A 14,383-nucleotide genomic window follows, 5' to 3' on the forward strand; every position below is an offset into this window, starting at 1 on the left:
TCAGCTCCATCAAGACCCCTCACTATTTACGTTCTAAACGGTTCCTTCCTTTTTAGACCTATTTTGCTCATGACCACGTCATTTCACAGGAAAAGCAGCTACATCCTTTGCTACTAGCTCTCACATCGCTGGTCAGCCCCTCACCTACATTAGGGACTGGGCTCTTTCAGAACAACTGTAGAAGATACAGCAGCTCAGGAGCTTGAAAGTTAAGGCGAACGAAATACAGAAAAACAGTTGGGCTAGCAGTTACCCTACCAAGGAGGAGTAATCAGAAGGGGCTTATGGGTGCCGGCAATGCTATTTCACGTAGATGCTGGTTACGTGGATGCATTCACTTTGAGAAAACTACTTCTACAATTAAGCTCTGTACACTTTTCTGTATGAATATTACAATAAAATTAAAAAAAACAATGCCTGCCCTCTCCACCACCCAAAGCATATACAGCAGCCCTTCCCAATGGCTCTACCACAACTGGGGTACAAACATGCCTGTCAGTCACCCAAGGCAGCAGGCAGCCTAATCAGTGCACACCCCTGTTCCCAGGGTGTTATGTAAATACTGTCGATTTTTTGGTAAGACTGGGAAGTACTGCTCTAGAGCACCAAATAAACATCCTCCTCAATCACACAAGTCTACCTTAAGGTTTTTCCTACCTAAGGTCAACACTATTTACTTAATCCTTAGTTAGACTGTTTTATCATCTCCAACAAGGACAGAAAACACTACATACATTCAAAGGTCAATGCCCCTACACTGCTCTTTACAAAACTTGAGATGTCTTTGACAGCATTCCATATCTCACTCTTTCTGACAAGCACACACAGAGACTACCCACCCTTCCTCCCCAACTTCCTTCCCCCATAATCACCAAAGGGAAAACCTTAAATTTCAATCCTTTATGAAGTCAATAGATATAACACAGACTACATGCTGGTTTTCTCTTTGAAAGTTTATTGTTATTAAAAAAAAAACTCTATACTTTTTACATTCACCTCTCAGAACATTTAATGGTACCAGTTAATGATGTTATATAAAAAGCCCACCAGCTGCTTGAAATGGCTTTAAATTTTTTTCTGGTATTAAAGTAGTTGAACCCTTTGGAAAAATTGGTGTAACATTAAGTACCAAGATTTCAAATCCCCAGATTAGAAACAAGATTTTTAAGTCAGGAGGAATTTTAATAAAAATTCAAGGCTAAAAGGAAATGTTAATAGAAAAACAAAAATACAGTTAAAAAATAGGATTCCCCCCCCCAACCCCTTAGGTTAAAAAATGCAACCAGCCCCACCCCACCCCCAATATTTCTCTTAGAAAAGTCACCCAATCCTGTACAGTGTCTCACACACAAATACAAACAGCTTGATTCGCAAATCAGCCTCTGGGATCTTACACTAGCCCGTTAGAAGTTTTTTAAAAAATTAAGTTAGGTAGTTAGACATCCATAAATACTGGTATCCAAATGAATGAAAACATCCTGGCTTTGGTACGGCTACTGAAACCTGGAAATTGTTCAAGAGGATACTGGCTTAGGGACAGAGGGGGATACACACAAAAACCCCAAAGCAGAGGTAAAATAAATATGGGGACACATCCACAGCAAACACTGTGCATTAATACTGAGGCAGATGCCTCAAACAGAACACATGGATAGGTTCTTGACCAGAGTAACACACATGACATACAGGTTCTTGATCAAATTAACACATGTATAGGTTCTTGTTCCAAATTGTCTGGGCCAATTTTTTCAAAGTATCAATTGCAGAAAATAGCCTAAATTTGGGAATTCATCTGCTGAGCCAGGGCCTAGAGAGATAAAGACCTTTTGGAATGAGAATGGCCATGTGGGCTAAAAGCCAGCCCCTTATCCTAGGGTTCTCCAAGTGTTTTGGCCTCTAGTTCACTTGTGCCCATCACAAAAGCATCTCCATCTCTTGACAGGGGAGCTCTTCGACCCCCGGTCATCACAAGCGCCCATCAGAGGGACTGAACTGATTTTTCATTACTGGGTAACTAGATAAAAAATTAAATCTACTGGGATTAGGAATTAATTCATTGTGCTGTGTCTCAAGTCTCTCCACATTCCCCCCATTTTCACTACATAATGATTACTGCTGAGGACACTGAGGAGCAGAAGGCAGTGACGGGACCGAGACCAGGCTAAAGTGTGGCCTCAAACACCCTCAAATGTGCAGAAGAGAAAGGCCAAAGTGCCCATTCCCTGGTCTTCAGATAAACAGCAACTTCATAAAAGCACGAAGGTACCACCAGACAGGGCAAGTAAAAAAAGCAACTTATTGCTGCTTTGATGCTGACCCCGCCAATAGCTATCAACACAACCCTTTTTGAAAAAAAAACAAACTTAGATGTACTATTAGGAAGACAAGTAAGACAATCATTTAAAAAGAAAAACTACCTTCAATGACAACATACATTAATATGTTTACGTAAATTTCCATCAGAGCACACAGATGAAAAACAATAGCTACCTGATATTCTGAGATGTTACCCAGACCACAGTGGCAATTCAAGCAAGAGAGGTCTCCCTCACAGCACAGGCCACCAAGAAGAAATAGAGGTGAAGCCCCTGCTTACTGTGGACTTGATTCACTATAGTAAACATAATACTGGGGGACCCATGGGTAGAGAAGAAACACAAAATACCTGACAACTTTTAATAAACAAGTATCACTTGTACTGTTTTCTCAATGAGACTCCAACACCAGAAAAAAATATGAGAGGAAAATATGGGTTATAAATTAAATTAAAAATACATCTATACAGTCACCACTGAGTCAGTAGGTTTGTTCTCTGTTGAGGCCAGGACTTCAAAGGTGATTTACTTGTCATCACAGCCCCACTTGCTTTGGGACAGGTACATCAAGAGATCACAGAAAGAGAATCACTTGAGACCAAGGAATTACTTACAAAGATTTCCTAGGATGTATAAGGCTACTGATTTCCAATAGAGTTACTCCGCCCCCAAACTCTTTAAACATCTTTAGGTGACAACTAGAATATAGGAAACCCCATCACCCAATGAATCGTTTCTCCACTTGGGGGCACAAGGGAAAGGGAGCAGGGAGGGCAGGGAAGGCTGTTTCATCAGGACACATTAGGAAGAGTGTATTTAGTGGCAGTGACAGCAGAGCTTTCTTTGTCTTCGACTGAGGCCAGATCCCTGGGAGGCAGGGAGTGCTGACAGGGGCCCGTGGGTTTGGAATGGCCATCGGGCAATAATGGCATCAGCAACAAGAGTGCAACTTGCATTGCAAGTGAGAGTCTGTAGATCACTGGCTATTGCACTATCAATCTCAGTCCCTTCCTCCAACAGATAACACAGATAACCAGCCCATGGCAGGCACCACTTCATCTCCTTGGGAGCAGGGGAGAGAAATGACTTAGAAATGAAAACTCCTGAAATGGCCACCTCATGTTCCACCCTGAACTTCAACAAATGTGTCTGAATAAACCACTTCCATTAAATAACTTAAAATATGGTATCTTCAGCAATTATGAATCTAAAATGCCCCCTTCCCCAGCCCCATTTACTTCAGCGCACGTAGTCTCCCAGGCAGATGTTTCTGTGTTTCAGCCAGTGGGATGGATGGCATAGACCAGATGTTACATGAGGCATTTATTTCCCCGAGAAGGCTGAGAGCCAGGAGAATTAATTTCCTTCTGCTAGGAACAGCGCCCCATGCGTGTGGGGAAACAGTGAAATGGGCTCGACAAGGGGAGAAGCTACATAATCCACTAATCAGCTTTAAAACCTGAAAATGCATTGTAGAGTATATCCCTTCCTACTCCTTTTCATGTAGAAAGACCTAAGGATAATTAATAAAAACAGATGTCCCTTCAAACTCAAAGGATGTCCCAAAAAAGGAGAGACAAAGTAAAAGCAAAATATTAAGAAATAAGTAAATCTAACTCCCACTACTCCCAAAAGTAAGACTCTCATGGTGACCGATGGCTGGAAGAAGTTGAGGCAGGAAAGAATGACACAAAGATGAAGTGGTTGGCCACAAAACTGCCTTGCAGGATCCACAACAGTGTTCTCCATTTTCCAAGGCCAAGGAGCAATTCCCAAGTTAAAAACTTTCTGTTAAGAAAAAAACAAAACAAAAAAACACTCCAGAAAAAGGGTCAAGGGAAGAACACTGTAGAAAGTCAAGCCGCTGACCTCCGGCGGATCACAAAGAGCCCACGCTGAAGCTGACCCAAGTAAATCCTCATCTTGGTGCTGTCACTTGTCTTCCTCACCCAGATCTGTGGGGAGAAGGAAAGGGAACAAGATGAGAGGTGAATATCGAGGAGCAAATTTTCCAGAGTATCAAAATATCTGCATGAGTTAGGTGTGGGCACACCACCAGCAATCTCTTCCTGTCCCCTTGTACAGCCTCCCAAGCACCTCATTGACCTTCAGCCCTCCCAAGGGCACGTCCCTATGGTAGAGAGCAGGCATCAGCCCTTAAACTCCCTTCTCCTAAGAATTCTCACACACCTTTAAGAAAATGGAAAGCATAGTGATCTGAGGGTTTTGCCTTGATCTTAAGGACTCTTTGATTTGGTTTGATTATAGCTTTATAAACATTCAAGATACATACAGTCATCATAAACTTTCAATCAAAATTTGGAAATATTTTCCTTGCCCCAAGGGACTTCCATATTATAGCCTTTCAATATTCTAGTTCCTTGGCAATTATGGCTAATGGTCATCACAGGAAAAGTAGGCAAAAATAATCAGAAAAGACCCATGAGTGAGCTAAGGCCCAATTAGGATCATGAGTAGGTTAAATTAGCTTAAGACAGTCCTTCCCTCCTGACCATATCGTTTTCCCACAGATGACATCGGATGTCTGGCCTTTTACAGGGCAGGTGCATTCTTCTGCAGAACTGGGAATGAACTCTTACAGCAGAGGATCCACCCAAGCTGACAAGTGTGCTCAGGAAGTGGCATAGCTGTAGCCGGGGATGAGGAGGAGATGCCTCTGCAGCCACCTGATACCCGGGTGAGGGTGACTGTGTGCCAGACACTGCTTCATCCTTCAGAATCACCCTTGGAACCACTATGATCACTCCCATTTTACAGAAGAGCAAGGCTAAGTCCGCTTGCCCGATGTGAACCCTGGCACCTGACATCAAAGCTCCTTGCTCTTCTCCATTAAATGAGCCCCTGCCTCTTCTCACCCATTCTTCCATCTCTTTAATTAACATGCAGTTAGATGGAGCCAAAAGCATACTTCTTTTCAAGATCTGCATCCCACACACACACATAAGTACAAGTTTACAGATGTGTCTCTTCCCTCCATTAGGTTTTCCAGTTTTAAAAACCCTTATTCTCAGTTTCTTCTCAATTTAACATGATTAGTTAGCAACAGAAAGACTTTTAAAGTCAAATTCACTGATTGAAAAATAAAATTAAACACCTCACATAAAGCCAAGCCCCTAAAGGACCTTGAAGAAGCATTTTTAAACTGAAAAGGGACCCCAAGGAAGGGGCTGGCATGGTGAGTGACTAACATGCTCAGACCCCCAAATCTGTCCAGAGTCAGCTTAATTACACAAGGGTCAAGTAGCGCTAGTGTCACTTAGGATTTGACCTGAAAAATGAGAGAGGGTACTTCCAAAAAGTGAGAAGTGTGTCCATTACCAGAGTCACATGCCTCTGATACACTGAGTTCTCTCCCCTCCAGGAGACACATTCTCAGTGTCACCACCACCTTGTCAGACCTCACTGACCCTCTACTATGTCACAGGGTGGCGGTCTTCAACAGAGAGGGAAAAATCTAACTTGCATTTCTATTTTCCTGAAAAATGGTGAGATGTCACAGAGAATAATGCACTGTTCTGAAGTCAGGTTGGATACTAGAAAGCCACGCTTGCTTTGTATAGCAGCCCACACAGCCAGGCCTAAGTGCTCTGTTATGAAATCACAGTGCCTCTTGCTGATAGAGAGCAGGTTCTCTATCAGGTGTCCTTCTCTGGTTTGACTTGGTCTGGGGTGACACACAAATTCCAGAGCCCAGAGAAAAATGATGTTCATTTTTCTGGAAGGCTCTCCCTAACTTCTAAGTAAACAATCAATTTGCAAACTAGTCACATTTGAGGGCATTTTCAGTTCAGGAAGCGGGGAGAATAGAAGAGGCTTAAGTGATTTCATAATCCAGTTTCATTAGATTTACTGTGTATTGGCACGAATAAGTTACAGAGGGTAGACAAATAAAATCAATTTCTTCACAGACATTTGTGAACTGATAAAAGATCAAGCCAATCCATCTATTAGTTTTTAACTTTTTTTATCGCAGACATTTGTGGACTGATAAAAGATCGAGCCAATCCATCTATTAAAGTTTTTAACTTTTTTTTAAAACTACTAACAACACAAGTTCCACATTGCCGACATCTGCCTTAAGGGCCAATCAGAGACCTCAAAGGCTAGTCACATCATCCTTGAGCATTACCCTCTGGGCTGACTTTAAAACCAGTCCCCAGCCCCCAGGAGTGACTCAAGGAAACCAGTATCTAAGGGCGTGGGTCTTGTAGCTCACTGCTCAGAGGAACAACAGGACATGTCAGGCTGGGAAGGCAGCAGGCAAGTCGTAGTGTATGCCTCAGATTAGGCAGCACCATTTACTGAGCACTTACTGGGTGCCAGGTGCCTCATTAAATCCCCACAGGAACAACTCTTATTAGTACACGTGAAAGCTCTAGAGAATAACAAAATAAAGATGCAGTGTGCTCCACAGGCAAGTCTCATTCCTTAAAAGCAGCAGGATCTGAATGCACAACATCACAGCCTCGCCTTCTGCTCTTACCTGTAGTCTATATCTATCTCAGTGGTTCCCATCTCAATTACCATCCGCAGAGTTTGCAAATACCACAAGGAATACACAAGTCCACACTGACTGTAGTCAAGCAAAGTAAGGGATTTTTCAAGGGTGATTTTGACGATGTGCAGTTTCTGCCTGAAAAGTGCTGACTTTAGAATCTAACCCATAGATAACACATAACCCCTCTGCGCTTTCTTGGTGGAATTGGCAATGCAGGTCTTTCCCAAAGGGTGAGGGAATTTGGTCCCTACCTCATTGGCTCCGACCGAGCTGATCACACAGCTCAGTTTCTGGTTGTCCTTGGACTCCAGGTAGATGGCTTGACTCTTGTGGTACCTGCCAAAAATAGGACACAAGTGCACGCATACTTTCAACCACTTTATTGAGGTATGACTGACATGTAAAAAGCTGTACACATCTGGTTTGTACTTAATGAGTCTAGGGGTAAGTTTACACCCATGAAACCATCACCACCATGAAGGCCACAAACATGTACCTTGTCCCAAAGTCTCCTCTGTTCTCTTTATCATAACCTTTTTTTTCTTTTTTTTGGGGGGGGGGTAAGAATACTTAACGTAAGATCTACCCTCAACAAATTTTAAGTATGCAAAAGTTACTGTTAAAGGTACAAATTTTAAGAAAGGAAGTAAAGGGGAAAAAATGCCACCACATTAATAAACAAACATTATAATTATAAGAGTTTTAACTTATATTTGAGGAAGTCTGGATTTCAGGTTTAGTTTAAAGGCTCCCATCCTTGGATTAGATGACCTTGTAATCTTCTAAATCTAGAATTTATATTTCTTGGTCCCTCTGTCAAGAGGAAAAAGAGGGCCAATGAAAGGGCTAGAAAACTAACTCTGTATTTATCTTTTTATTTGGACTATAGGACCCAATCAAAAAGAACATTATAATTTTTCAAGTAAAACCTTTGTTTCCACTTCCTGCCCTCACCCCAAACACTGAACATAGTTGAGAACAGATGGGCCCGAACAGTTGTTATTTATTTTCTATGTACCCAAGTAAGTCATTATCAAGAAGGAAGGTCAAACTCAGCCCTTACTTTGTCACTAATTCAAGAAATACAAGTTAATCACTTACTGATTACCACTGACTGTGCTGGACTAGAAGCAGACAGTGAGCAAGACCACAGGTCCCTGCTGTCACAGAGCTTCAAATACAGTGACAGTGAAGAGCATTAAATAATCACACCTGGCAAGCACAACTAGGTGAAGTTCTGAGTGTCAAGATGTGCACCAAAGGGTATCTCGTTTGGCCCAGTCAGTCTGGAGAACTGCTCTGAATGGAGTGGACAAGACAGACGCTCCCCTTTCAGCCCCTGTGTCTATTTTCTTGGTTTACAGTACAGGACCACCTTCAACTTCTACAAATTCAGGGACAAGGCCAAGGATGAAAGTGAGGAAGCCCGGGCCAAAGCTCAAATGAGACAACGGCAGATGCCACAGGACGAAGGAGCAGCTGCCAGATTATGAAAGTTGGAAACATCAGCTGAGCAGCTGCTGGCAGCCCTGGCCTGTGCCAGCCCCAGTTCAGTCAAGAACATAATCTTTGGTTCATTCTGGCTGCACAGGTCTGGCTAAACAGACCCACTAACTCATGTAAATTCCACCGAAACACATCTCCCAGCAAAGCACTGCATCCTATCATATTCTGTGGAGGAAAAAGGCAGACTCTGTCTGCTGGCATAATGAAGTACCCTGCTGTCAGGGTAACACCGCGCAAGACATACTTCACTCCTACAATTAGCTTTCCCCAATCTAGGTTCAAAGTACTCTTTAACCTGCTACTTAGGAGCTAAAAACTCAGGTCTCCAAGTCAATTTACCTTCCAAAGCACTGTTAAAAGTAATCAAATCATAAATGCAATTACAACTGAGATTGGTTTACACCGAGATTTCAAGTTGCTTTTGGCCAGAGATTAGTTGGTAAACTGGGTCAGGGGACCTTCATTTTGCTAAATATGTAATATCACAAGATCTGAATTATACAATGCATGAGGAAAGGCTGAATTAGTTCACAGAAAAACTCAAACTCAAGTTTTCCTCCCACATCTAAGCCCTAAGTCCTACGTACAAAGTAATGTCTTGAGTAATGGTCAGAATAAAAATATGGTGGTGCTGGGGACATTCATAGATATTCTATGATGACTGTCAGCTATAAAAGAGATAAATACACAAAACAACATGCAACTAGCCTCAATTTATATATTAAAATGTACATTAAATGTGTATTAAATTTTATAAAAATATGAAATGACAATTAGAGGTGGTATTCCTTTTATTGCATAGCTTTTTTTCCAACAAATACTACTTATATTAAAAAGCATTTTCTTATAAATCATAGTACTGAAAAATATCCATATAATAAAGATGGGACAAAAACAAAACTTAATGTACCAAATATCTTAATGTCTGTTAAAGACAACAGGTAATTAACTCTGGAAGTCTCGTCAAGCAACTCTTGTAAGATGTGTTGCATTTTCTTTCCAATGTGCTCAGAAACCAAACCCAAACACACCTGACTGGCTTTAAAGTGACATCCGGAATTAAGCATGCAATCTGCTCTATTATCCCTGAATGGTCTGCAACTTGAGCATCTGGCCACCTCCCCAATTTGCCTGCTTTGGAATCACCAAATGGTGGTGGTTTGAATGTCTACCACTGGTCATTATTTGCTCCACGGGGAACTCTTGCTAGTGTCCCACTCTAAGCCAAGTGATTGCCAGGTCTCCTGGACACAGTCTCTGGGGCCTCCAGAGAATTTTCACATACCACACAATGGTCTTGAGAACCCATTATCCTTGGATATCCAATCTATGAAATTATCTGAATTCTTTAAAAATATAATGGCTTCTGAAATTAAAGTGCTCATTTGAAGGGGAGGGGGTTTTCAAGATGAAACAAAACCAAAAAGCTTGTCAACCTTAACCTACAAATTTACTTTTCATAACTCAAAATATATTTAGACATTTTAAAAAATGTTAAAAAGCAACATCAATAGAGCTAAATTAGTAAAAATGTACATTATCACTTTTTTGTCAATTAGCCCGTTTTATAGAAGGCAACTCATCTCTGCTGAAAAAATACTTTAAACAGCCTCAGAGAACAAGCCCCAAATGTCAAATTCATTTTATTACTTTATTACTAATGGAAATCATGACCTGGGAATCTTTACAATTGAGCTTTTAAAGCTTTGTTTGCCTCTACTATTAAACCCACTGAACTCGAATCACCACTCCTATCATGGAAGAAAGCAATTTCTTTAGAAGATGGGTCAAAGAATGGGGAAGGAAGGGATATAATTAATTTAATTTTGTGTCCTAGTGGGAATCCTGCTGTTAATGTGTCACTTCCCAAATGCCACATTACAGTTTTGGAACCTCAGCAAGTCCCAATTAGAGTTGTAAAAATTCACTGTTTTGAGTTAACAGTCTTTTGTGTAAAAGCCTGGAGGGTTAAAGCCAACTGAACAAGTGGGTGACTTCATATTCAATTCACACTAGCAGCCCCAGATTTAAAATGAGGAGAGAAAAACCAGTCCACCAGCACCATCAGTTAGTTATTTTAAAATATCAACTACTCTCGCAGTACTTTCTAAGAAGGGTCATTAGTCCAAATCAAAATGTGAAGGAAACTTGGAGCAGGATATAAAATGCCTTAGAAACAGTAGAAGACGAAGGCAAAAGACAGATGTTTATCCTTCAAACGGAGATGTAGCTTGGTCTGTGCTCATGCCAAGTGGGAAGCCTGCCTGGATCACACTTATTTTGCTGACGTCATTTAAACGCAATGAAACATGTTTTGCCAGAATTATTGTTTGACCAAAATACTCCACACCCCTGGGAAGAGCATAAAACAATTGAGGTGACCTCTTAGCCACAGGCCATGATGGCTGAAAAAGAAGGGAAAACGAAACACTCTGAACTGACAAGGACACAAAGCCAAACATCATGCGCTGCTGAGACCTGAGGCCGAGGTTATGCACGGGTGAAAGCACTGGCCAGGACCCCATGAACACCCCCAAACACAGGGAAGGACCCGACTTCTGACCAACATGTCAGGAACTGTGACTGCCAAGGCCAAAGAAGAGAACATACAGATTACAGAAGAAAACAAGAGTCTCAATATTTAACAACAGAATAAGTAATTTAAAATTGGAAAAATATAATGCTCCCAGAGACCTTATTTTAAAAACTTCTCCTCCCATTTTGAGAAAGACAGTGAAATACCTTCAAAACATTTACGAGGCCCAACATCAAACCTGATCACTCTGTTGACATTATGAAACACCAGTCACAGTGGATCATTTCTTTAGGAAAAACAGAATTTTTTTTTACTCCATTTTCACTCTCATGACAACTCTCATAAAGTGGAAGAATTAAGCCTCAGAAGGGGAAGATCCAAAGCAACGCAATTTACAAAATGAACATCACTTGAAATATCACATGGCTTTAAGACCCATAGATCCGTAAAAATGCTAGTGATAAATCTCATCATTTCTGAAGACGGTTCTTATGTGTGGGCTTGATCTTTAAAGGTTATTTGGTTTCATTATTAGAAACATTTTTCATCTGATTTTGCTCCCTAGTGCGTTGAGCTGTTAGGGCCTGCCACCTAGTGGTAATATGTTCTCATAAGCAATGTTAAGGATCAACAAAACTGGCCTTTTCAAAAAAAGCCAAAAAAAAGAGCCAAATGAGAGGGACAGAAGTCACTAAGGCTTACAAAGAAAGCAAACCTCCATCAGCTACTGGATAATTAGCTCACTGTAGCCTAACAAGTGGAACTGATTTATTGCAGGCATGACTAGACCTCTAAGCATTTTTGCCAATTTCAGAAGTACAGTGTTATAAGGTAATCAACTAACACAATGTCGAGTTTTATTTAAGAAAGTGCAAAAGATAGAAAATATCCCTTACTCAAATTTTGGAACTTTGGGTTAAATAAGTATGCTGAAACTCAAAATAATCACTATATAGCCATTATAAATTATAATTAAGAGCATACGATAACCCAGAAAAACATTGTCCACATAACCAAAGTGGAAAGGCAGAATGCAAATGTGTGTCCACCTATCTACAGAGGAGTAAAGTACATCTGCATCTGGATGACAAATAGAGAATGCATCAGAACTAAAACAGCGCGGAAAGGTGCCAGACCTGGGGGGACCTAGTACCCAGCAGAAAGCCTAGCCACAGGGCAGAAAGGGGATGTTTGTTCAACACAACAAACATATGAGCTTTTAAGGTTCTTCATATTGTTTTGCCATTTCCTTCCAATGAAAATACTCATGGTCTGAAAGTTTCCAACTGTCTTCAATCCAAACTAGTAATGTTTTAGAATACAACTCCCCCAAACATGTTTCCTACAACACTCATGTAGCAAGATGTGTATGGAAAGGGTCAAATAACACCTCCTGACATCTTAGCAATTCACAGCATGCATCAGCATGTCAGAGGAACTAGAGTGTGATAATGAAGAGACCCATTCATCTTAACGTGCGTGTCCCCCAAATCATCTGACCACAAAATCCTTTTTTCCATAGAACACCTATTAATTTGAGCAGAGTTAAGAGGAGGCAGGGGACATAAACCCTGGCACCAGTCTGTTGCAGGGGCACCACAAAAGATTTAAACCTGCAATTTATTGTATGGTAACAGCAGAGAGAAAGTAAGGGGGTCTGCCATCAGAAGAACACATTTTTGGAAAACAGTGCCTTCAGAGATCTAACAAGTAGTATATACATCAAATGACTCCTGATATGCTTTTAAATGTTATCCCACTTTAAGTACTATAGAAGTTCAACAGTAGCCATGCTCTGAAATGACAACTATAGATAGTCCCAGCCCTCTTTCTAGGTGGTTCTTTTGAGACTCTTACAAGTAATCTGTGTTTTGCCCTAACATACCATCTTTTATCATAGTACAGTTTGCCATCTTCTATCCGTGCTTCAAATCTCTGGGCTGGAGACTCTACAGGAGTGGCAGGCAAGTGTTCAGGAGAAGATGGGGATGCTGGAGGAACCAGAGAGAGAGTTCAATGACTAAGCATGTAACAAATATGTGAATCCATCAGCTAATATGCTTTAACTGAAATGCTATGAAAAGGTGGTAATAATCATGATCAAGTCCCTACAGTTGTAATAAATGGGAATTTAACAAAATGTCTGGATATTACATTTACCTTGATCCTCAAGGCAAACCTTTAAGTTAGGCATGGCAAAGATTAATCTCACTGCCAGGAGAAAACCAGAGGTGCAGGCAGAGTAAAGGATTTGTCTAAGGTCACTCAGAGTAGAGAGAACTAAAATCCCAGGGATCGTCAGAAGCCCAAAAGGGCAAAAATTAGGAATATCTCTTTAAATGTAAAAATGAAGTCTTTTCTGTTATTACTTGGTAGAACTGGCTACTGGGTATGTGTAAGAGTCAAACTGATGTAGTGCTAATAACTACAGTGGGTTCAAATGATCTAAGTTCACAGTTACTCACATAACTCCCTTCCCATCTTGCTTTCAGAAACTCAGAACCTCTCTGTGGACAACGGTGGTTCTCAGGAGGAAATTATTTAGAGAATGAATAATTCTGTTGTCTTCCACAGGACTCGGTGAGTAGAGGGATGTGTGAATCAGAATTCCATTTTGCAGCCGAGCACTGACTCTAATAGAGTCCTGCTCTGGAAGAAGCCAATGTGAACACTGGGCTGGCCTCTTCTGTAAGCTAGGACTGGGAATGGGCTGCAAGGCCCTTCCCAGAGCCAGGCCCTGGGAAGCCAGTGGAAACCACAGTGCCTAGTACTTTAACCCCACAAAGCCAGTAATACTGAAAACTCCTGTTTTCATTTTCATAAATGAATGTGAACTTAAATCTTATGCCTGATGCCTACACAGAAGGAAACCTTTACCAGCCAATCAATCAAATGTCTGTTCCACAGTAAATCCTAAGGAAAAGACAAAAACAACTAACATACCAGGGTTAAAAATAAACCAGGGGAGGGTACACTTAAGGTTTCCTTCAGTTTCCATGATGCCTACTCTTAGGCAATGATGAGCATTTTATTTTTGAAAATTACAGCTATTCCCTACCAGATATTCCCATGCTTGTCCAACAATATGATAGAAAGATTGCACAAATGCCAATAACATCATGCACTTACCTGGTCTCTTGGGTGACTTAAGCTGTAGGAAGAACAACAAAAAATCTTAGAGAAAATCATTTCAGATGCAACCTAAGGTGTCAAGGTTTCAAAATGATTTAACAAGTAACATGTGAACACAGAAAAACAGCAAACCACATCAAGCCTAAGCTTTTAAATCAATCAAGAAATCAAACTGTACCTTATTTAATGTTCTCAGATCCTCCATGATCTGTTCATCTGTTAACAAGTAGTTTAACTGGGGTGTTGTGAGTTAAAGGAATCTGTCTGAAAAGCATCATTTCTGAGCAAACAGAAATCAACAAAATGGCACCAGTATTTTAGAATTTATAAAGCATGATGTTAGATGACATTTTTACAATAGTTTGCCTTTTGGAA

At 40.8% G+C, this 14,383-nt stretch overlaps 1 protein-coding gene across 1 annotated transcript in view; it reads right to left on the bottom strand.

Annotated features, from left to right (window-relative positions):
* Positions 1-935: 935 nt before the first annotated feature.
* Positions 936-14,383, bottom strand: part of SUDS3 (SDS3 homolog, SIN3A corepressor complex component) — a 32,890-nt gene continuing 19,442 nt past the window's right edge. The window contains exons 8-12 of the mRNA XM_036929205.2: positions 14,187-14,248; positions 14,006-14,027; positions 12,762-12,867; positions 7,086-7,170; positions 936-4,270 (exon numbers count right to left, since the gene is read on the bottom strand). Coding sequence (XP_036785100.1) covers positions 4,172-4,270; positions 7,086-7,170; positions 12,762-12,867; positions 14,006-14,027; positions 14,187-14,248 — 374 coding nt within the window. The 3' untranslated portion in view covers positions 936-4,171. The remainder of the gene's footprint in view (positions 4,271-7,085; positions 7,171-12,761; positions 12,868-14,005; positions 14,028-14,186; positions 14,249-14,383) is intronic.

The sequence above is a fragment of the Manis pentadactyla genome, chromosome 14, assembly GCF_030020395.1.
Source record: "Manis pentadactyla isolate mManPen7 chromosome 14, mManPen7.hap1, whole genome shotgun sequence".
Classification (NCBI taxonomy): domain Eukaryota; kingdom Metazoa; phylum Chordata; class Mammalia; order Pholidota; family Manidae; genus Manis; species Manis pentadactyla.